Source organism: Nansenia antarctica (assembly GCF_963989245.1).
Source record: "Nansenia antarctica genome assembly, chromosome: 1".
NCBI lineage: Eukaryota > Metazoa > Chordata > Actinopteri > Argentiniformes > Microstomatidae > Nansenia > Nansenia antarctica.
Window position 1 is genome coordinate 83223807 of NC_137674.1, and position 25221 is coordinate 83249027.

The 25221-nt window shown below is 41.3% G+C and overlaps 1 protein-coding gene and 1 long non-coding RNA gene across 2 annotated transcripts; both read left to right on the forward strand.

The window, feature by feature from the left end:
* Window positions 1-867: 867 nt before the first annotated feature.
* postnb (periostin, osteoblast specific factor b) lies at window positions 868-21543 on the forward strand (the record flags this gene model as incomplete). Its single annotated transcript, XM_080526496.1, has 18 exons — window positions 868-986; window positions 1373-1471; window positions 6479-6543; window positions 7095-7252; window positions 7579-7743; window positions 8210-8356; window positions 8821-8962; window positions 10122-10334; window positions 12563-12697; window positions 14258-14406; window positions 15205-15341; window positions 16540-16670; window positions 17313-17443; window positions 18715-18817; window positions 18896-18963; window positions 19949-19994; window positions 20827-21018; window positions 21482-21543. The coding sequence occupies 18 exons, from the start codon at window positions 868-870 to the stop codon at window positions 21541-21543; spliced, it is 2262 nt and encodes a 753-aa protein (XP_080382622.1).
* Window positions 21544-23832: 2289 nt separating this feature from the next.
* Window positions 23833-24934, forward strand: LOC308165720. Its single transcript, XR_013937673.1, has 3 exons — window positions 23833-23887; window positions 24087-24125; window positions 24620-24934. It is a non-coding gene; the product is annotated as an uncharacterized lncRNA (long non-coding RNA).
* The last annotated feature ends 287 nt before the right edge of the window (window positions 24935-25221 follow it).

The following is a 25221-nucleotide window of genomic DNA, read 5'->3' on the forward strand; positions in this document are numbered from 1 at the left end:
TGCTTCAAAGTTTGTTGTGAAAGGTTTGGTTTTTGGTGGCCACAGATACTTAGCTGGAGGGCTATCAAGTCTCAAACACATCCATCTGGTCTCTGTTTGTCTGCTTCTAAATCTGGAACAAAGCTTCTCTCTGTAAAAAATGACTTACAGCTCCTACTGGTTGGTTTACAAAGGTGACCTATACCTGTCTGTCTGTACCAGAGAAGCTGTCTGTGTCATATGTTTATCAGATAGAACGGCCACACACGTGTGTTTTTCATGGCATAGGTACAATCAATGTGTGATCACATCTGTAAAGTGAACATAATAATCTAAATCTGAATACAATCCCAAGTTTTCTGCTGTTGATTTTGAATACTATAGAATAGAGCAATGGACACAAGATAATCGGTAGTGGGAGCAAATGATAAGTATCAGAAATGATTGTGCCTTCATTATAATTGAATACTTACTAGACATATAATCCTACAACAATATATTTTTCACAAAAATGTTTACATTAGGGATGCAACCTCAGCAAATATGTTCAAGTCAAGACTAAAAACCCATCTTTTTAATATTGCCTTTAAATGACTAAATCATTAAATGATGATTATATAATGATTAAAGCACTTTGAGCTGCAACGTTTGCAGGAAAAGTGCTATACAAATAAAAGTTATAGTTATCATTATTATGTGACAAGACAGCTCACAGCATTGGTGCTTTTAACGTGGTCTTAGAGAGAGGTTCCTTTCCTGGTGATTTAGGGGTGAGTCTGATCTCCCGCAGTCCTCCCAGCGTGGTGAGAGTGACTAGTGGTATATAAACTCTGTCTCTAGGAGCCTGCTCACATTTCTCTGTGTTTGGAGGCCTGTGAGGAACTAAGGATGAAGCTCCTGTTTGCGGCTGCCTTTGCCCTGGTCGTGCTGTCTGTCTTAGACAGGGCTGACTCCTCCGCGTATGACAAGATAGTGACCCACAGTCGCATCAGGGCCAGAAAGGAGGGGTAAGGAACATTATTATTTGTATTATTATTAGGAGTATTCTTTATTAATTATTATTAGTACTACCATTTATGAATGCTGTGCTTGAATTGAACAGGAAAGTGAAACACTTTTTAAAATGAGAATTTTAAGTCAAATTCAAATAATTATGACGTCACGTTGGTACATGGAAGTTAAATCTGAATTGAATATTTTTTTGCTGAATTCATTTTCCAACTATATTGCATCCCGTATCAGATTTGTTCTTGTGAATTGAAATTCAAATGATTTCCATATTGTCAAGGTTAAATTCTAAGCATAAAAAGTTAAAATTGCAAGCAGAAATACTTTCGCCCATCTTAACGTCATTTCATGCTTTGTCTCCTCTCTGTCCCTGGGTACACATCAGACCCAATGTCTGTGCTCTCCAGCAGGTCATGGGGACCAAGAAGAAGTACTTCAGCACTTGTCGTAATTGGTACCAAGGGGCCATCTGTGGAAAGAAAGCGTATGTGTAACTTTATGGCTCCTTCGTTCGAAAAAAGGGACATGACACTCTTCAACTTTAACAAGCAAGCTGTACTGTAGGTTAAAAGGCCCAAGACACAATGACCTATAGATCCACAACAGCGTGGATGGAAAACATACATCTCCTAACTTGGAGATCAGTTTAAACAGTGTATGGATGTTTTACAAGTACAGTATGGATTTCTTATGATATCGTTTTTTAGCTATGGTCTGTTGCATGTATAGTTTAGATCACATCCACTGATTAGTACAAGGCACAAGTCTTCTTCGCCTTCTTTATTCATTGAGCCATTATATTTCTTGAGAAAAAAAGTGCTGACCTGTGCAAAAAAACACCGTACAACTCAGATTACTCTACATACATTCTGATTTTAGTTTATGTAACAGTGTGAAGTTTCACACCATGCAATCTCTAGATGCAGTATTTTAAACTCCCATTGGATGTCCCATCCTGTCTATAAGAAATATTATTATTCATATTATTATTCATATTATTATATAACTTTTCTTTCTTCTTGGGACTGTCTTGCTCAAGAACAATGGTATCCATTCTGTTGCTAGTTCTAGAGATGTATATACTCTTCCCTGTTCATCCAGTGTAAACAGAACAGGAAAAACACTAAACAAAGAAAACCAGAGAGTAGTAGACAGGATACTGTAGTAGTAGGTAATAGATAATTCGTTTTTATTAAAATCCAGATTATTCTATAAAGCCTCCACTCTTGCATGGAACATACTGGAAAAGCCCACTTCATTACAACATAATACGGTCATGGCTGTTATGATTTGGTAGCGTGGTCATTCTTGGATGCCACAGGGGTGAACCGCTGGTTCTCCGCCAGGAGGTTTCAGGCATATTTACGGGCGGAAAAGTGGAAACCAGTTCAGCACATAGAGGCTGCCCACATAGTAGACAGAGCGATTCAGACACCGAATAACCTCAGAGGATCTGTCTCTCATTGTTCCAGTTACTCTCAGCGCCTTCTTGCTGAAGCATGGAGCCAAGCCATGTAGCCTATGGCAATGGAGCTGTGGAAAATATTGTGCTGCTCTTAGAGAACTGCACTGTGTGTCTCGATAATGATAGGGTCCTTGATTACTGTTAAATGTATTTTTTTCATTGGAAAGAACAGGATTCTCTCCATTTGACATTGACATATGCAGTTCCCTCCATAATTATTGGTGAAGTGAAGCATTTTCTTCTTTGTTTTGCTCTACACTGCAAATGTTTTTGGATTAGTTGGTTAGTAAAGTATTAGTTCAGTATTCTCCAGTTTTATTTGAACGTACATAAAGTCCATTCATCATATTGGTTTCACCATTTAGAAATGACAACTCTTTTATACATTGTGCCCTTATTTCAGGATATGAAATGTATTGGGACTGATTCATAATATGTCCAAATTAAGCACTCATATTTAGTGTTTCGTCAACAATTCTTTATATGCAATAGCTGCCCGAAATCTGCGACCTATTGACCAGATGCTTGCTAGCCCTGTACTGTAACCATGGTGATGCTTCGCTAGCCCTGTACTGTAACCATGGTGATGCTTCGCTAGTCCTTTACTGTAACCATGGTGATGCTTTGCTAGCCCTGTGCTGCAGCCATCTTCAGTTGTTGTCTGTTTTGACATCTTTTTGCCTTAAGTCTCCTCAGCAAACTAAATGCATGTTTAATTGGAACACACTCTTTAATCAACTAACACAGATTGTTTTGTGAGCCTACTAACAATGTAAAGTAGTGTTATAGTTAACTAGGTAGCAGTGGAATCCATTGCGTTGCAGTATTTTGGCTTGACTAGCGAGTTTGTGTGAAACGTAGTTCTGTGTAAAAAAAAAAAAAGTCTGAACATTTTGATTGGTTGCCGACTTGCGGCCCAAACGACCAGACTGTGTCACATATGTTTGGGTCATTGTCTTTCTGTGTGCTGAAGCCCCATGCATTTAGTTTGGAGGGATTTGCTTGTACTCCAGCAGACAAGACTGTTTTCTCAATTATCAGGAACAGGACCCTTGGGTCCTCTTCTTCTCTGTCTTCCATTCGCTTCTTCCCCCAAAAAACGTTGGATGAGAATGTGTATGTGGGAGGAGCTTAGATCTGCACCTCCGGTGTGTTTTCAGTAGGACACGAGTGGTGAGAGTCATGAAGTCATGTTCCTAAAACATTAGAGAAGGCTAAGATGTTTCTGTACACAATGACTACACAATGGCACATCATAACATTAAGTCTTCGTGGTCCACAATAACTTTTTTCTTGAACTCTTCAAGCTTTTTTTTGTGTATTTTATAGCAAACTCTAACCTGACCGGTCCTTTTTTGGACCTTTTAGTAGTTGGTTGCTGGTGACCTATTCTGTGGATTGTAGTCTCTGACTGACACATTCACAAACACACAGTCTAGAATCAAGAACACACATTGAGAGCTCTCCTATGCCTGAACAAATGGTGTGACAAAACACACCTGACTAAACCATAAACACCTGTCAGACAATTGTCCTAATACTCTCCATGAAATAGGGACTATGTATAAATAGTGTTGTCGTTTCTAAATCGGGAAAGAAGATGTACACAAATACCCTTGCATAAAAGCTGATGAAAATCCATACATGAACCTCATAGTACAGTACGTGTTTGATTTAAACTCCCAAACCATCGGGATATAAAGCCAAACGAAGAAAGAGTGCTTGACAGTCCCAATAATTACAGACGACACTGTATGTTTGGCTGGGTTACACGTTATCCTCAGTAAGACCCTTGTGGATGCTGAGCAAACAGAAGTTTCCAGCAACATGGCAAAAAAAGGAGTCTGGGTTTCCTCCGTGCGTGGGAGAGAGCTATGTGGGGAGAGGGTGGCAGCCAGCCATGACCTGGAAACCTCCACTCAGAGAGCAGGCTTTCGATAGCGAGTCTGTTCCCATCTGCGTTGTGTCTGCCCCCTCTGATGCATGAGCTGTGGATGATGAGCTTTGAACACCCAGAACACTCAGATGATCTAGAAACACTTCAGATGAACTAGAAAAGAAGTTCCAGAAGGAATGTTGTCACATTTAGTTTTTTTTTAAAGATGGTTTTAAACAATAGATATAGATTTGCTGAGTAATTGAAAGAAAGTGAGATAGTACGATGGAACAATGGATAAAAGATGGTCAGAAGGTAGCATACTGTATAAACAAATAGATAGATAGATAGATAGATAGATAGATAGATAGAAGGTTAATATTTTAAAATGTTTAACAGAGAGCTTTCATCAGGGTTGATGATTTTGTACATTTTACAGTTGGATTGGTGTGAATAGCTTGAAAGGTGTAAGAGCAGTGGTGGTTAATATTTTGTTTTCCATTGACCTCCATGATAAAATGTGCACTTTCACACCCTCAGCAAAATGTTGATTTGTCCTACAGTATATGTTAACAATTCATTGTGCTTAAGAAATTAAATACTCCCTTGGGCAGATCACTAACATGCTGTAAGCCTTTTGCACAAGGCCATAATAAGGCATTTAAGGTCTTGCTGTTTCACTACCTGTGAATGCCTCTGAAATACCCTGAAGCAGCAGAAATGAATGCATACTTGTTCACGTTTAATGAGTCATTCTCTAGCTCAAGTGTCCATCTATGGATGTTTCTCTCCATAAAAACAACAGTGGTTGAAGGTCTCTTCTATAATTAACTCTCTCTCTAAACTCACGCCAACTTGAAGCCCCTGTGGTATTGTCACGTCCAACGGCTACGTGTGAGCATATTACTGTGAGGGGTTTTATTGTTGAATACTGTTTATCTGACGATTGCCAGGGGCTGAAATGTAGATGAGATGCGAGGCCCCCCTAAATGTTCTAAGTGTATAAATCAGGTCTTCGGTGTAGCCTACTGTAACTCGCTATATGTAACCCATACGTGCTCAGACTTGCTCAGTAAAGTGTTCTTCGGCAGCTGTACATTGGGTTTCCCCCTTGTTTTCGTTCCGAGACTGATTTATGCTTATTCTGTCCAGCCATTATCTTCCTTATGAGTTATGGAAGGTGACCTAATACATGTCTACTAGCTAACCAAGTCTAAAAATAGAGAAAATATCAGGCTACATGTCCAAAAAGTAACCAATTCTTGTAACCAAAAACATTAGGCTATTTTGTAGGTTTACCTTAGGCGATCTCCAGTAGTACGTTTTGATATTTCTATAGCTGCATTAATCGTGTTTTTCCATACAGCTTTTTCTCTCCAACTCTTTGTGGTACACATGGGGTTGAATGGTTTCACATCATCATACCCATCATAAAGATTTCCCGACCCAAATGCCAGAACATTTCAATACCAGAAACATAACGTTTTAGAGGTTAACCAAACCTACATCGTGGTCTAAGCTAATTGTTTAGCTTCAAAGACAAGGTTATTAGTAGTTTATTTCCCCTACTGTAATGGCAACATAATCCTGGAGGCAGCATTTCCATTGGGGTTTTTGGCCCGCACCATTGGACCACATGGTCTGCTTGGGCTTGGGTAATGAAAGAGATAATGAGTACCATATGGAAACATGGGACCGTTAATGTCAATTCACCATTTTTATTCAGTTAAAAGTTAATGTCTCCATAATCATGTAGCCTACTAATGCACTGTTTGTTGTAATGGGATGTTCATTAACACTTTGAATCGATCGCATTTAACACTAGAACAGACTTTTTTTTAAATATATCTTTGCACTCGATCAAATTTCAGGACTCTCCTTTCATAACCTTTCCTAGATATGTGCGTTCTACCACCCAGTATCCTTACATTTTCAAAATCACATCAGGATAAGCTAGTATGAAGCTATTTTGCAGTTTTTCTGTGTAGGAGGCAGGCTAATTTACAAGCCGGCCAACTAGTGGTCTTTGTGTGTAAGTAGCAGCTTCCCATTGTAATGACTATGGTCATTTGATCCCAGAGGCAGCTCTTATAGTAGGTACAATAGACACGGCTGTTCTAGTGTTAATATCTCTCTGTTTTGCCCCTCAGGACTGTGCTGTATGAGTGCTGCCCAGGGTACATGAAGCTGGACGGGATGCGAGGTTGCCCTGCAGGTATGTACTGCTTCTGTCCTGTAAGTCATAGTGTACTACACAGCATATTTTGTTAATCCAAATCAAACCTACTACTCACAACACAGACCTAAACTATCCAAACTACTTTGACGTCACAACATATGTGACACATTCTAATGCTTTGGTCCTCATGTCGGGATCCGATGTAATGATCAGACTTTTTCTTTCCACGTTGTTGAAAATGACACGTCGCTAGTCAACTAACACAGCTTGTTTTGTGAGCCTGCCAACAATGTAAAGTAGTGTTCTAGTTAACTAGGCAGCAGTGGGGATTACTCACCCAATCCATTGCGTTGTTGCAGTATTTTGGCTTGACTAGCAAGTTTGTGTTGTGATTCTCAACAACGTTGAAACGTAGTTCTGTGTTTCAAAAGAAAAGTCTGAACATTTTGATTGGTTGCCGACATGCGGACCAAATGATCAAACTGTGTCACATATTGCGCATGGAATTATGTATTTTGATGTGTGAGATGAAGAGGTAGGTTATGAATGTAAACGTTATGGTACCTTTGCGTACCTTTTCTCCTCAGTGGCTCCTATTGACCATGTGTACGGTACGCTGGGGCCGGTGAAGGCCTCCTCCACCCAGGACTACTCTGACATCTCCAAGCTGAGAGAGGAGATCGAGGGGTCTGGATCTTACACCTTTTTCGCCCCCAGTAATGATGCTTGGGATCTTTTAGATGAGGTGAGTTGCCACTAAAAGAACACTAGGATAGTCATTTCTTTCTGCTGGAGAATAAAATGCTTATTGTATATATATATATATATATATATATATATATATATATATATATATATGGGTGTATTGGTGGTCTAGTGGATAGTGAGTTGGACTGGTAAACACCACCACTAGTGTGCCCTTGAGTAAGCCCTCAGTTACTCCACGGGGAATGTCCCTGTAATCTGTAATTGTACATTTCTTTGGATTAAAAGTGTCTGCTAAATGGCCATTTATACACCTTGTGTATGTACAAATGGCAAATTCTAATTAATATATGTTATATCTAACAGACAGTGAGGAGTGCATTGGTCAGCAACGTGAACATTGAGCTCTACAACGCCCTCCACTACCACATGGCTAACAAGCGTTACCTAACTAAAGACCTGAAGAACGGCATGACCATCACCTCCATGTACAACGACCTGGGCCTGTACATCAACCACTACAACAACGGGGTAAGTCTCTTATCTTTTTGTTCCATTAACACTAGAACAGCAGTGCCTATTTTACCTACTATTAGAACTGCCTCAGGGGTCAAATGACCATAGTCTTTACAACGGAAAGCTGCTGTTTGCACACAAACACCACTAGTTGGCGCGTCTTGTAAATTAGCCTGATTCCCACACTGGAAAAAAACTACAAAATAGTGTTATACTAGCTTATCCTGATGTGATTTTGAAAATGTAAGGATACTGGGTGGTAGAACGTACATATCTGGGAAAAGTCATGAAAGGAGTGTCCTGAAATTTGATCGAGTGCAAAGAGATAACTCACTTTTTTTACTCACTTGGTCAAATGACCCTACCCATGGCTGTTCTAGTGTTAAGGTTGTTAGCGTCTTAGCATCTTAAAGGTACAGTACAGTGATTTCCAGTGCCATGATGGAACTCGTAGGAACGATGAGGGTTGTGTTGTGTGCAGGTGGTCACTGTGAACTGCGCCAGGATCATTCATGGCAACCAGGTGGCCACCAACGGTGTGGTGCACGTCATCGACCGTGTCATCACCGCGGTGGGGAACACCATCCAAGATGTCATTGATGTTGACGATGACCTCACGTCTCTGAGTGTAAGTGGAACATTTGTGACACGTTCTAATGCTTTGTGACACGTTCTAATGTTTTGGTCCTCATGTCGGGATCCGATGTAATGATCAGACTTTTCTTTCGAAAAATGTGAATACATTTCCACGTCGTTGAAAATCAACGACACATCGCTAGTCGACTAACGCGGCTTGTTTTGCGAGCCTGCTAACAAAGTAGTGTTATAGTTAACTACATTAGTGGGGATTACTCACCCAACCCATTTCGTTGCAGTATTTTGGCTTGGTTTGTGTTGTGATTCTCCACAAAGTTGAAACGCAGTTCCGTGTTTCAAAAGAAAAGTCCGAAAACATTTAGATCGGTTGCCGATATGAGGAGCCAAAAAGCATTAGAACATGCCACATATTTAAAAAAGTCAATAGACTCTATTCTATTCTACGCATTTTTACAAAACAGCTCGAGTTCTATGCCTAAACAACTTTCTTTTCAGGCTGTGGCTCTCGCGTCGGGCATGCTGGACAAGCTGGGTGAGCCAGGACAGTACACCCTGTTCGCCCCAACCAACGAGGCCTTCGAGAAGCTGGACAAGGACGTTCTGGAAAGACTTATGGGCGACAAGGGTGTCCTGAAAGGTGAACCATAGGCTAGTCTCAGAACTCATCTGGAATCACCTCTATCACCTCTCTGGAATGCCTATTACAAACACAGACATGAGACACTTTAAACAGCTGAGGGGGGGAAACAGTCAGACGTTATATTGATAACAGGTGATCTCCAAACTGAGTCATGTGTGTAATGAGATGAAGTGTAGGAAAAGTATCTCCTGGTTGGCATGTTTGATGGACCCAGACATCACAAAGACCTTTTTTTTCCCTTGTGTAAGCATTTTTTCCTATTCAAAACAGATGGATTTGGAGCGATTATTAGACAGTATGTTGTCAAATTCACCACAGTTGTGAAAGCACGTATTAAAAAAAATAAAAAAGCTCCACTTTCAGATGTTTGGACTTTCATGAATAGTGAAAAAATGAAACGGAAACTTTTAAAGATATTCTTTTGATTATTTGACGCGTTTAACGATCTAAAACTTTTACTGTCACTTTGAAAATTCATGTCTGGGTGGCACGGAGTCTTCTTTCCACTCAGCAACACTTCAGGAAAAAACGTCCCTTTCATTTTTAAATACAACTCGGAAACACACCCGGTGCCCTAGGTAGACGCAACAAAATGTGTGCCATCTGAATAATCGGTAGCGTAATAACAGCACTTGAACATTAACATTATTTCAAATAGTGCCAAAAGCCCGAGAGGCAGGAGGAAGCAGCTGCCTTACTGAGGAGAGCAGGGTGAATTGGCAGCCACACAAATCCATAACCTTTTTATTACTCACAAGCCTGCCCTAAACTGTGAGAACAGACCACTTCACACAAAGGCAAAATATCGCAGTGAAGCAGCCATTAGTCTCCTTTCACAGGGACCCCAGGGATCCAAAGGACCTCCAGGTTACTTATGTCATACGCTGTACTGTAGCGCCGGTGGTGATGTCATCCCACGCACGGCTCTTTCATTTTTAGCAGGCGTCTGGCGCGCTCTAACGTCGCAATTTAAAAAAACGTATCGAATTCATCCGAATCTAATCCGTAATAGGTGCCCGTTAGATGTGCCCCCTTACTGTACATTCCAACGAGGTGGCAGGACTTCTGAGCAGCGTACGCCAATGAAACCAATGAAACCAATATCCTCACAGCCCTTTAAAACTTTAAAAACCCATTTACTTTGCTTCTCTTCCAGCCCTGATGAATTTCCACCTCCTGAACTCTGTCCAGTGCTCTGAGGCCATCATGGCCGGCACCTCCTACGAGACCCTGGAGGGGAACAACATCGAGATCGGCTGCGACGGGGACAGCCTCACCGTGAACGGCATCAAGATGGTGCTGAAGAAGGACATCGTCACCACCAACGGGGTCATCCACCTCATCGACCAGGTGCTCATGCCCGACTCAGGTTAGTCCCACGAAAGTATCTCATACAATGTTAGAACATAATAATAATAATAATGTCTTGGTTTTATATAGCGCCTTTCAGTGGCGGCTGGTGCTAACATTTTTGGGTGGGGCACAGCAGTGTGGCGGGGGGGTCCTCTTCCGCGCGCGCAGCGCATAAAACACGCACTGGCGCTCAAAACAAAGACGTAATTTCACTTTACCCACGCAATACCCACTTAAACATGTGTGAGGATACGTAACGGTGTTTTGTGACAGAACTTTCACTTTCATTCATGAAATTCACTGTGTCTGTGTTACTGTTTACACAAGTACAATCACAGTGTGACAGTCAGATGGAGCATTCGGTAAACAACAACAGCAAGGTAATGCATCAGCTGAGTTAAAGAAAACCAACTCTTACCTTTGATGACAGAACATGAGCCGTGTTTACCCGTACCTCCGCCGTTCTGTTCGTGGTGATTTTAGAGGCAATAGATTATTTTTGCCCCGCGCATATTGCTATGAATAGTTCGAAGATAGGTGCTTGCACGTTAGGTGCGAGGCTGCTTGGTTAACCCATTAGCGGGAACATTATTAGTTGCACAAAATAGGCTGATTTAATTGACCATGAACATCAGAGACAGACATTACGAATGTTCATTTAAAATACTCCGGAAGCCCGAAGTCCGGAAAACCGGAAGTCGGAAGTCCTCAGCATAATGCATTGTCTGCAATACAACCGGAGATTCAGGACGCACATTTTTGCGCCCTGGCCAAGAAATAGAGACAGCCAATTGGAGCGCTGCTACAGCTCACGTGTAAGCGAAAAGTATTCGTCCTGGCATAGACTTGCATTGACCGGCGCCCCGCGTTCTCCCCCTATGTATTTTAACAGTGAGTTTTACACACACACACACACACACACAGATAAAAATGTTTATTGTATTGGAGGATTTTTAATGAATGCTGATAGGCGCCGACAGAATATCAGCCGCATTTTGTGAATAAACAATGTTTATTTAAAAAAAAAACTTTTACAAATCGCAACTAGGAAGTGAAGGTGGCGGCGCCCCAGCGCCCTCTATCGGCCAGCCGCCACTGGCGCCTTTCACAAACCCAAGGACGCTGTACAGATTTTAAAGTCAGACAGAAAAAACAGAGACAGCGACAGAGACAAAATTAAACTATTAAACTAAACTCTATCATCTCATTCAAAACCCACCTCAAAACCCACCTCAAAACTGTTTACGCAGGCGTATCCCTGTTGATTTGCTTTTCCCGTGCTGCTCTGCTGCTGGCTATGTTTTATACTGTATGTTTCTATGTATTTTGTGTTTTGAATTTTGTGGCTGTTTTTAGATTTGTTGTTGTACGGCGACCTTGAGTGCCATGAAAGGCGCCATATAAATAAAATGTATTATTATTATTATTATTATTAGAGGCCAAAGGCCTTGGTGAACAGATGGGGGTTTTTGAAGGCTGATTTGAAGGTGTCCAGGGTAGGGGCGTTGCGGATCACTGTGGGGAGAGAGTTCGGGTAGGTGCTGCCACACTGAAGGCTCTGTCCCCGAAGGTCCGTAGTTGGTGCGGGGAGGGGAGCAGACCCATGTCTGAGGTGAGGACAGCAGGTTCCGGGAGGGGGTATGTTTGGCAGAGAAGGTCAGTTAGGTACTGGGGTACATGTTCAACAGTAGCAAACATTGTAATATCATAGAATCATAGGATTTTGGGAAAATCATCATTTCCTCTGTCTCTTCTCAGTCTCTCAGAGAATTGAATTCAACATCCTCCTAATTACATACAAATCACAAAATGGTCTTGGACCAAAATCCCACCATATTCCTGCAAGGTCCCTAAGGTCAGCTGAGACAAATCAGCTAATCATTCCAAGAGTGAAAACAAAACACGGTGCAGCAGCTTTCAGTTACGATGCTGCATGCTCCTGGAACAAACTCCCAGAAGAAATCAAACAGGCCCAAACCCTAAAAATATTTAAATCTAAGCTAAAAACCTTCATGTTTTGCAGCTGTTATGATTGAACACTTCTATCAATGTCTTTTATCCATTAACTATTGTCTCATTAAATGTTTGATCTATTTACTTCTTAGATTTGCTTCTATCATTGTCGTTTTTATTTTCTTACTATGCTCCTCTTCCTCTCTAAATAATGTATGTAAAGCACTTTGAATGGCCTCTGTTGTATGAAATGTGCTGTACAAATAAACCTGCCTCGCCTTGCCTTCTAAGCTAAGCAGGTTATGGAGCTGGTCGGTTCCTCTCAGTCCACCTTCGGCGACATGGTGTCTGAGCTGGGCCTGGCTGCTTCCATGAGATCAGAGGCAGAGTACACTCTCCTGGCACCTCTCAACGCAGCATTCACTGGTGAGTCACACATATCTCCCCTCCCTGAACATCCATCACTCTCTCCCCTCAAACAGGTGGGGGAAATACACTACACGCTACACTCAGCTTTGTCCTGGGAAGCTTGGGCCTGGGAAATAGTCTGATATTCTTCTTGCTGACTCACAAGTGAGCTATAACCTGTACATATAAGGCCAGGGCTCCCAAGGGATGAGGGTTGGGATGTCACGTTGCTAAAACTTGCCTGCATTGTAAACCCCTAAGAATAGAGCATTACCAGTATCCAGGGAACATTCTAGACCTCACAAGGAGCCAAGCTGTCTATGAGATGTCTCATACCTAGAATTTAGAATTTGCCATTTAGCAGACGCTTTTGATCCAAAGCGACTTACTCAAGGGCACACTAGCGGTGGTGTTTCAGGTGGAATTTGAACTCACAACCTTCCAATCACCGGTCCAACTCACTATCCACTAGACCAAGACCACCACTACCCCACCATACCTTAATCCAGAATTTGTAACACATGTGACTAGATGAAGCGGAATACATAATAATCATACAAGATATACTGGCCCTTAAAATGATAGGGGGGGATAATGCTCCAGATAATGCTCCAGGCTGCCTGGTGTGGGGGGTACATGTACATGTTTCTCTTCGACCCTAAAACATGATTTGTCCATGGTCCACATACAGCACTGAACAGTATGGTTATCTCACAATGCTCAGCCACAATTAGACCTTCCTCCAAGTATAGTTGAGCCTTTTCTGACAGGAAGTCATTTTTTAATCCTAGCAGGAAATCAGTATGCAAGGCATTATGATCCCTTGGGAGTTATGTTATGTTGAGGAATACATTGTGCCATGATCAATCTGTCCACAGCAGGGTGCGTAATGAGTCGTTGATTTACTAAGAAATAAGGTTGATTATTCACTGACTTCATTATAACTTAATGACTTAATATGGCATAAATATGATGATATCAAAATCTTACATTTGTATCTTTAAGATTTGTGTAAAAAAAAAATTGTGAAGTTGCATTCACACACTCAAAACTATGCAAAAAATGTTGTTTATTGTGCAAGCTTTCAGTCATAGAACTTCTTCAGGCATATCTTTAATTAACCAATATCACACGAGAGGGAGTGTGTTATACTGAATATCAGCACGGCTGTGATTCGGTCGTAGGTACGAGGCCGCAGGCCGAGTACCGAAGAAGATTTAGCGCGATTTATTAGTTAACAGTAATAAGCGACAACAGATTATGATTTGTTTGTTTATTTAATCATAAAAATAAACAAAGAATAGTTCCGCAACTGAACTTCAAATGGACTGTTGCCTAGTAACCTGAACACAAACAATGTAGTCTAATTAACGGTCATTTAGTAGAACATCTGTGTGGCGGAGTGATATATAGTTATATAGATATATAGTTATATAGATATATAGTTAAAAGTCCCAGTGCTGTTATACTGTATATCGTAACTCATGGAATGCCTCTTGTCCAATCAAATTACTTGGTCGGAACTAACTGTTGTATAATAAGATTTGACAAGAGGAATGAAATCTCTTTCCCTCACAGATGAGATCATGTCGATGGACCAGAGGTTCCTCCGGGTCATTCTGGAGAACCACATCGTGAAGGAGAAGATCGTCCTCGGCCAGCTGTACAACGGTCAGCGCCTGGAGACGGTTGGAGGGAAGTTCCTGAGGGTGTTCATCTACCGTACTGTGAGTGCAGCGCTTCCCCTCTCTGAACTGGCGCCCAAACACAGAGAGCGTTCATAAATTAGATCTGAGAGCGCCGGAGCGTCCAAGTGACTGCCTCTTGGCCAATCAAATTACTCGGTCCCTTTATGACATTGAACCCAGTGTGTGCTCCGTCGAATTTACAAACGCAGGCACAGTTGCTGGTTGAAACACATACCACATATCCCTTTCAGTAGGCAATCCATCTGCCCAACTTGTAACACCGAACCTCGCTGGTTCAAATCATGCTAGGGACACTCCCTGTTTTTTGGTGCTAATTCTTGTTGCTTATGCTAATATTTGCTAACGCCTTCCCATGACAAGTTACCCTAACCATAACCAGTCAAAGTTAATGCCTAATACTAATGCCTAACCACCACGCGAGTTGTAATTCACGTGGTCAAGCATATGTAAACAAACATAGGTCATATTCTGAGGGCATGAACAATCTGAACATTCTTATGTCTCGAGGGGCGGCTGTGGCGCAGGAGGTAGAGCCGGCGTCTAATGATCGCAAGGTTGGCAGATCGGCGGTTCGAGCCTCGGCTGGCCACATGTCGAAGTGTCCTTGGGCAAGACACTGAACCCCAAATTGCTCCCAATGAGCGGGCTGGCGCCTTGCATGGTAGCTTTGTGTGAATGGGTGAATGAGAGGCCATTGTAAAGCGCTTTGGATAAAGGAGCTATATAAGTGCAGTCCATTTGACCATTTCTTATGTATGGGGGTGATGATATCCGGTTGACATATAAACTGTGACCTGTCTGTCTGTCTGTCTGTAGGCTGTCTGCATTGAGAACGCCTGTCTGGTGAGGGGCAGCAAGGAGGGTTCTAACGGAGCCCTTCACCTGATGAAGATCCTGATGAAACCTGCTGACTCCTCCATGTTCACAATCCTGACAGAGAACGGAGGATTCAAGTAAGCTGTTAAACAATGTACATTTTAAAATGTATCGTTAGCCTCATAGCATAATTGCCTCATGTCATATTTTGGCCAAATTGAGATATCTGCCTAACTCTACTCTCCTAACACTGCTGATTCACTGTGCGTTATTGCCTCTATGACATCAGCCTATCAGAATGCTTGTTTACATTCCAAAATTACTATCTGCCCAAGTCATCTCTTTGACACTACATACAAAGATGGCTCGGCTGACCAGAAGTGAAGCCTGACTTAAGCAATTATGCTATGAGGCTAACGATATGAAAGAAGAAAAAGAGCAGATCACTGATTGCAACATACCCTTACACAGATGATTGAGCCATACAGATAAGCTAACCCTTATATCCAGGGGTGCACATAACTTTTTGGGGCCAGTGCTCAGAGGAGCACCTAGGGATGCTGCTTGGTGCTCCCCGAGCTCGCGAGTCACGACCCGTCCCACAGGATGGATGAAAAAGGGATACATGGATAACTTATATTAGCACAACGACATTTATTCATAAATAAAGATGAACGAACAAATGATTGTGTGCAAAACAAAAGAAACAAATGCAAAATCGAATGACTGCTCTTTAAGCATGAAAGTCTGTCAGACTCCTTTAAACACAATGAAATCAACTGATCTCTTTAAGCACTGCTCTGTTCTGTAAACACTGAAATCAACTTTTCAACAAAAAGTTACAGCCTAAGCATTTATTTATACTACAAGCTTAATCGTCATCATCACTGCTCTCTTGACTGCTGTAAATTATCACTGTCCTCAATTTCAACCATGGTAGAGGATGTTTTTTTTGTGATCAACTTTTTTTTTTTCTTTTTTTTTTTTTGGTGCGCAAAAGCGCCCTCATGCGGCTGATCTGCCGCGCAGCATGCATTTTGGCGACGCATGCGCACTGGCGCACCAGTTATGTGCACCCCTGCTTATATCCCTAATTAATTACATGCATCAGACGTTCCGCCTGGATTCATTTTGTTTTATTTGGCTGTAAATGTGTCAGAGAAAATGTCTCCGGAGTAAAAGTGCTTTTGATTCTTTTAAACCAGGATGACTTCAGCTTCCAATATGCAGTTGTGTAACATTACTGTATGTGTAACAAGTTTAAAGTGGTTGCAATGGGACAGATACTTATGGATGACAAGTGAGGTAACCGTTTGTGCTCGACCTTGCTTGAAGGATCTTCCTGTCCCTGATGGAGGCGGCTGGCCTGACTGATCTGCTGAAACAGGAGGGAGACTTCACCCTGTTCGCTCCCAGTGACGACGCCTTCGCTGGCTTGGACGATCGGGATTTCGCAATGTTGAAAAGTTAGTGGTCTCAGATTGTCTTTCCTTGGTCTCTCTAAAATAATCATCAATGCTAGTTCAGATGCAGGACTAGGTGGTACAATCTCTTGTTTTGCACCACGTACCTTGACACCTTGTTGTTAGTGGGAGTGGGAACTGGGAACAACGTTAGCTTCTCAGGGTTTTTCAAAGGTCGCCCTCCTTCCTTAGTGTTTCACTGATGAGCCCTCTACACATCCACTATGTGACACATTCTAATGCTTCGGTCCTCATATCGGGATCTGATGTAATGATCAGACTTTTCTTTCGAAAAATGTGAATACATTTCCGCGTTGTTGAAAATCAAAGACACATCGCTAGTCAACTAACACACAGCTTGTTTTGTGAGCCTGCTAACAATGTAAAGTAGTGTTATAGTTAACTAGGTAGCAGTGGGGGATTACTCACCCAATCCATTGCGTTGTTGCAGTATTTTGGCTTGACTAGCGAGTTTGTGTTGTGATTCTCAACAACGTTGAAACGTAGTTCCGTGTTTCAAAAGAAAAGTCTGAACATTTTGATTGGTTGCTGACATGCGGACCAAATGATCAGACTGTGTCACATATTAATACACATAGTATGTGTTATTTGTCTAATTCCTATGTTCCTTTGTTTCGTGAGCAGGTGACATCAACGCCCTCAGAACCATCCTGTTGTACCACTTCAGCAACGGCGTCTTCATTGGCGGAGGTCTGGAGACCGGAGTGACCAACCTCCTCAAGTCTCTCCAGGGCAGCAACCTCAGAGTGCTGTTTGTAAGTAACTCAACAAGCTTGTAAGCAAGAACAGCGGTGCCTTTTTTACCTACTAAAAGAGCCGCCTCTGGGGTCAAATGATCCCCTCTTTACAATGCTCAAGCTGCTACTTACACACAACGACCACTAGTTGACCGCTTGTAAATTGGCCTGCTTCTTATACAGAAAAACGGCAAAATAGCTTTATACTAGCTTATCCTGATGTGATTTTGAAAATGTAAGGATACTGGGGTGGTAAAACGCACATATCTAGGTCATGAAAGGAGGGTCCTGTGCAACTAGAACTGTAGAACTAGAACTGTAGAACTGGCTGTTCTAGTGTTAACAGGAAACCCAGTCCCTCTCAGCTGGTTGACATATTGTTCACACGTTGCAAAAAAAATGTGTAACCGGTTGTTGTCTTGAAAAAATAAACAAATAAATACACAAAACATTATTCAGAGCAAATACTTCTGGGAACACTTCAAACATCTTTTGGAGAACAGGAAGTGGGAAATAATCAGCGAGCAAACAGTGATCAAAGTAAATCTATATTTAGTGGAGGGGAACTTTCCCCTTGTTTTCCCCACGTTGTATTGCAAAGATGTTTAATGCAAATAATGACTATAAACTGTTATTTACATACCTTTTAAATGTATTTATATTATATTGGGAGGTCTTGTACCATATGATATTCGCAGCCTTGTGATTTAGTTTTCTGGCCTGAACAATAAACAGAAACAGAATCTGTTTATTTGTTATTGTTTATTACATCTGTTTACTGTTTATTTTATCCGTCTGTGATTGGTGTCTTGAAAATGTGCAAATCATCATCAGCAATTATGATGTAAACTGTCTGCAAAGAAATATTGATAGAGTAAGATAGAGTACAGTGTCAGTGAACAGTTTCAAAAATAATTTAACACTAGAACAGCCATGGAGGGGTGAGTAAAACATGTTTTATATCTTTGCACTCAATCAAATTTCAGGACCCTCCTTTCATGACTTTTCCTAGATATGTGCATTCTACCACCCAGTATCCTTACATTTTCAAAATCACTTCAGGATAAGCTAGTATAAAGCTATTTTGCAGTTTTTCTGTGTAGGAGGCAGGCTAATTTACAAGCGGCCAACTAGTGGTCGTTGTGTGTAAATAGCAGCTTAGCATTGTAAAGAGGGGCGGCTCTTATAGTAGGTAAAAAAGGCACGGCTGTTCTAGTGTTAATGTGTGGTTTTCTTGTCTGTAATAATTTAATCAATGTATTCATCAACGAATGAATCCTTTCCTTCAGGCAAACAGCAGTGTGCAGGTGAACACCGTTACTGTCCCTGAGCATGACATCATGGCCACTAATGGAGTTATTCACTTTGTCAACAGTCTCCTGTACCCTGGAGGTAAGAGTGTCAGTTTCTTTGTTTGCTATTCCTCCCCCCCCCCCCACCTCAATACCTAACACCCTGTCCTTGATCTAGATCAACCTGTTGGAAGCCAAGATTTCCTCGGGCTGTTGAGGAGACTCATAAAGTACATCCAGATCAAGGTATCAGGGAATACCCGCATTATAATTAACACACAGTTATCACATTGTCACACCAGGCCAGGCATTTCTAATTACTGTATGCATGATTATGATTTTCCTCTTGCTAACCGCTGCCAAGATACAATTTCATTCATGTCATTATCCATAACCTGCAATACAGGCACATACAGGAATCTCTTTGCTACAAGATTACCTCTGGCTACAGGTGCCATGTAAACCGTCAAGCAAAATACAGTAATAATAATATAATAATATACTAGTAACAGTAATCAACACATGAATGAATTAATGAATGGTCTTTATTGTCATTAATACAGTACAGGTACCATACTCCCCTGGTGCTAGGAGAAAAATACTAAAACAAGAAGGGAAAGAGCTGGTTTACATAAATAAAGGCTATATACACTATCCACTATACTATACTATACAAATAAAACACTGTGCTGTACTCTATGCTATGCTATAAATATCCTAACATTTCCTATCTCTGAACCTTATGTACACAAGGGTTGTCATATTGCACATAGTATTATTGCACATTCATTTAAAGTGTCGCAGTTTGCAGGTTTGAAATGTTCACAGTTGTATTTCAGTATTGCACTTGATTACAATCTAGTAGCTGCCATCAAACTGTCTAGATTGTCCAGGGCCTAGAACCTAGGTCTTTGCTGTGTTCAGGGCCTGAATGGCCCTAGGGTAGAAGCTGAGCTTCAGTCTATTTGTCCTTGCGGACATGGTCCTGAACCGCCTGCCTGAGGGCAGCCGAACAAAGTGTTCGTTCCCAGGGTGGGATGGGTCTCTGGAGATCTTGGAGGCCTTCCTGAGGCAGCGTAATAGAGGCAGATCTCTCTCCAGCTTACACTACTCCCAGGCAACAAATAAGCATGCTTAGTGTTGCCCTCTGGATGATAGTTATGTGGAACAAGGTGTATAAAATACATACTGTATATGATAGTGTTTCTAACCCTTTCCCTTCTATTCACAGTACGTGTCAGGATTCAGATATCAGGAAATCCCTCTCACATTTCTGAGTAAGTCAAACAGGATATCCACTATGTGTCCCTTTTTTTGAAACTACAGTATTTGTACTTCTGCTGGCAACACAACTCTTTTTGTACAATCTCTAACCGCTTGTGTCTCCTGTCGTTGTTAAGGGAGGACCATCACTCATACTCATACTCATACCATTCAAGGAGGTACAGTAAAGGATTGTTCGATATATTTTTATTTGAATAATCATACATTGCACTTAACACTTGAAAAGAGTTGAGACTTGTACATGTGCTGAGTTGATGGAAACGTTGGCACACGTCAAACAGGGAGGGGTCCCTTGCTTTCTATGAGACAGGATTTCATGACTGACATCCAAGATGAAAAACCATTATGGTTATTATTATTACACACACATACAAGCAAAGACGTGCCAGCCGTGTAGCAGACACCTGGTGTTGTTTTATAGCTTTTCAGAACACAGCTTTAATTGTTGAGGCATGCACTATTTCCAACCAACGTCAGGATCTAAACATTAATCAAATGAGAGAGGATACATCCATAAAAGCCTGGAATGACACTGGAAATGTAGGCTGTACGAAAGGGTCATGACTCTCTTTTTTAGAGAGTGAAAGGTCGGTATTCATGCTGCTTGTATGGAAGGAGTAGTCTTTACACGTATAAATCAAGGAATAGACTACATCTTTATCTTCCTCACTGACATCAAATGTGTTTACTGGATACTACTGGGTATTCAAGCTCGTCCTACGGCTTAAGATCTTTCCAGTTTGCCTTTTTAATCCTGCTATCATTTCGTTGTTCCCTTTGACGCTGTTAAATAAATATGTTGCAAATCTTCTTTTTGCTTTAAAGCACCAGAGATTACCAAGGTTACCAGGGTTATCCAAAGTGACCCGACTATAACCAAGGTCACAAGGGTGATTGAGGGGGCGCCCATTATGACCAAGGTCACAAGGGTGATCGAGGGGGATCCTACTTTTACCAAGGTGACCAGGGTCATCTCGGGAGAACCAACTATCACCAAGGTCACCAGGATAGTCTCAGGTACACCGCACATTACTACCTTTGTACTACTGTATATTGCACATGTCTCCTGACATAGCTTCTTTTATATTCTGCACATTTGATACTGTATATATAACTACCTCACTGTACATAGCTCATAACTGTATATTGCCCATAACTGTATAAACCTCTAAACTATACTGATGTTTACAATACTATGTCTGCACATACTGTATATTACATAGTTACCTTATCACTACCTCTTGTTCTATTTATATCTGTATCATGCCCTTATATCACTATTTGCACTTTTGGTTGGATGCTAAACTGCATTTCATTGTATTGTACTTGCGATGACAATAAGGTTTAATCTAATCTAATCAAAACATGCAATGTTTTACTCTGATCCATTATGTCAAGATACAGAGATATAAGAAAATGATAGACAAAATAATACCTGATCTTATTATCTCAATGAAGACCTGAACGCTCTCATCCACAGGTCCCCAGTACGCACACGGCAGAAGTAGCGTCACCAACGTACATGAACATGAAGGTCAGTAGGTCAGAGGTCAATCCCTCCATCCTCATATGGGGATAGTCAAATTAGATATATAGATATTTTTTCTGAGTGGGGCTGTCCCACTCATATCTTTCATTTTATTGGACAGATATAGTGAAGACAGAGAGGAAAGTAAGGAGTGAGGGCATGTCAGCAGGGCATGGGCCGGATTCGAACCCATGCCGACATGGGCACACGTGTGACCTGTGGACCGCGGTGCTAGACCACTGGACCACGTGGGGATAGTCAATTTATGAAAGTTGACAAAATATCGAATAAAAATCCAAACCCTTTCACAGAGAGTGCACAATGTTAAAAGGACATTACACTGGGACATTTGAATTTGTTTGGTGCTTTTAGACCTCAAAGGTAGTCTAATGTCAATATAAGTCTATGTCCCATGGCATATAACTGTATGACTCAACTCATAACAGAATAAGATCAGGAAATTACAGTTAGGTCCAGAAATAATCTGGACAGTGACACAATTTCCACAATTCTGGCTCTGTACGCCAACACAATGGACTTGAAATGAAACAATCCATATGTAATTGAAGTGCAGACTTTCAGCTTTAATTCAAGGGGTTGCATCCATGTTTATACACAATCCCCTATTTTCAGGGGCTCAAATGTAATTGGACAAATTAACAAAATCATAAATAAAATGTTCATTTTGAACACTTTGTCGAGAATCCTTTGCAGGCAATGACTGCCTGAAGTCTGGACCCAAGGACATCACCAAATGCTGGGTTTCCTTCTTTGTGATGCTTTGCCAGGCCTTTACTGCAGCTGTCTTCAGTTGTTGCTTATTCGCTTTCGCAGTATGTTTTGTCCATCTGTACTGTGAAATGCCGTCCAATAAACGTTGCTTAATTTGGCTGGATCTGAGCAGACAGTACATCACTAAACACTTCAGAATTCATCTGTCTGCTTCTGTCTTCTGTCACATCATCAATAAACGCTAGTGACCCAGTGGCATTGGAAGCCATGCTTGCCCATGTCATCACACTGCCTCCACCGTGTTTTACAGATGATGTGGTAGGCTTCAGATCATGAGCCGCTCCAAGCGTTCTCCATACTTTTTTCTTCCCATCATTCTGGTACAGGTTGGTCTTAGTTTCATCTGTCCAAAGAATGCTGTTCCAGAACTGGGATGTTTTTTTAATGTTTTTTTGGCAAAGTCTAATCTGGCCTTTCTATTCTTGAGGCTTATGAATGGCTTGCACATTGTGGTGGACCCTCTGTATTTGTTTGTGTGAAGTCTTCTCTTTATGGTAGACTTAGATAATGATATGCCTTCCTCCTGGAGACTGTTCTTCACTTGGCTGGATGTTGTGAAGGGGTTTTTCTTTACCATGTAAAGGATCCTGCGATCATTCACCACTGTTGTCTTCCATAGATGTCCAGAACTTTTTGTGGTGCCGAGCTCACTAGTGCGCTCTTTTTTCAAAAGCACACAATTATTGACATCACTAAGAGCCAATTACATTTTTTTCCTGCTATGACTGGTGGATAGACCTCACCGCAGTATGTTTTGGGTCATTGTCCATCTGTACTGTGAAGTGCCGTCCAATAAACGTTGCTGAATTTGGCTGGATCTGAGCAGACAGTACATCACTAAACACTTCAGAATTCATCTGTCTCCTTCTGTCTTCTGTCACATCATCAATAAACACAAACAATGACCCAGTGCCATTGGAAGCCATGCATGTCCATGTCATCACACTGCCTTCACCGTGTTTTACAGAGAATGGTAGGCTTCAGATCATGAGCCGCTCCAAGCCTTCTCGATACTTTTTTCTTCCCATCATTCTGGTACAGGTTGATCCTAGTTTCATCTGTCCAAAGAATGCTGTTCCAGAACACCCCACACATGCCAGGCCCTCACCGTGCCACCACCGTAGCTCTGCCCCTGCCCTGGCCCGAGCATAGGTTACTTTTGTCCTGCTATGACTGGTGGATAGATGATTCAATTACTTAGTCAAATGTATTTGCTGTAAGTCGCTTTGGATAAAGGCGTCTGCTAAAATGCCAAAAATGTAAATGTAAAATGTAACATGAATATGGATCTACACAATGATGATGATGTAGGACTCCTACAAATTAGAGTAGCGGTACATTTGAGGTCTGAAAACCCGTTAGAAAACGTTTATTTTGGAGTGTAATGTCCCTTCTACTCTACCACTCTACTGTATACAATTCAAGATTGCTGAATGTTATGTTGTTATAATAAATACATTATTAGTTTAACAACGACAAGTGTGGCTAATAATCCTGTCTCCTCAGGGGTGGACTTCGCCAATATGGAGGACTCACACGCTGACAGAATCACAAAAACCATCCAAGGTCAGTGCCTCGTCAAATAATAATGAATATTATATCTTCTTCTTCGGCGTATGGGTTGTTGTTTCCTCTCCACTCCACCAGGCTCGGGGCCGAGGGGCTACCCTTTTACCACCCCGAGACCTGGTTGAGGGGCTCATTATATCTTGTTTTTGTTAAGAAGGGTTGTGTAGTGACCGGAGGTTTGCGTTTGTCATTACAGGAGGAACCATCAGACGGGTAGTTGATGGCAGAGGACATGGTCAGAACTACTGACTCCTTCATAATACCAACACATGATTCCTTCATAATACCAAGAAATGAGACACGTTCTAATGCTTTGGTCCTCATGTCGGGATCCGATGTAATGATCAGACTTTTCTTTCGAAAATTGTGAATACATTTCCACGTTGTTGAAAATCGATGACACATTGCTAGTCAACTAACACAGCTTGTTTTGTGAGCCTGCTAACAATATAAAGTAGTGTTCTAGTTAACTAGGTAGCAGTGGGGGGATTACTCACCCAATCCATTGCGTTGCAGTATTTTGGGCTTGACTAGCGAGTTTGTGTTGTGTTCTCAACAACGTTGAAACATTGTTCCGTGTTTCAAAAGAAAAGTCTGAACACTTTGATTGGTTGCCGACATGCGGACCAAATGATCAGACTGTCACAAATGATTCCTTCATGATTGAAACATGAAAAATGGTTAGATTGGTATTGATGTATTCATGTCTTATTATCTCTCTATTACTAGCTGGTCAAATGAGGAGAACTAGACTAAACACGAAACCTGTTTGAACGAAGAACACTTGAACACTGAAGCTGCAAAAAGCAACCAAGAGGATGTCCATGGGCTCCCCTACAAGGTCAAAGGTCAATACCCAAGATGATCAAATGTTTGTATTCAGTACTCTGATGAAATGAGACAAATAAAACAATTTGCAAAAAACAATTAATCGGTGCTAGTACCTAATATGAGCAGTATTGAACAAATGATGTGATTCAACCAAGGGTATTAAAAACAATCAATACATGTACATATTGTACTCATCTTTGTGGATTTGTTGGGGAATATTGAAGATTTGGAGACAGAGACAAAGCTATTAGATGCCTTTACCACAGGTAAAGATGTATGTGATGTGAGGATTTTATAATTTACCTCTGCATGATTTGGTGGTGCTTACTTTTGTTTAGAAAAGGTTTTTGCTATTTTCTGTAACTTTTCTACCAGATAGTAATTTTCCATTCAACCTGGATCTAGTTGTTAGAATAGTTACAGTGTGTTAATTAATTGTGTCAGACAGACAGTCTTTCAAACTCCTCATGTAGGTATTGTTCTTGTTGATGGTGTAATTG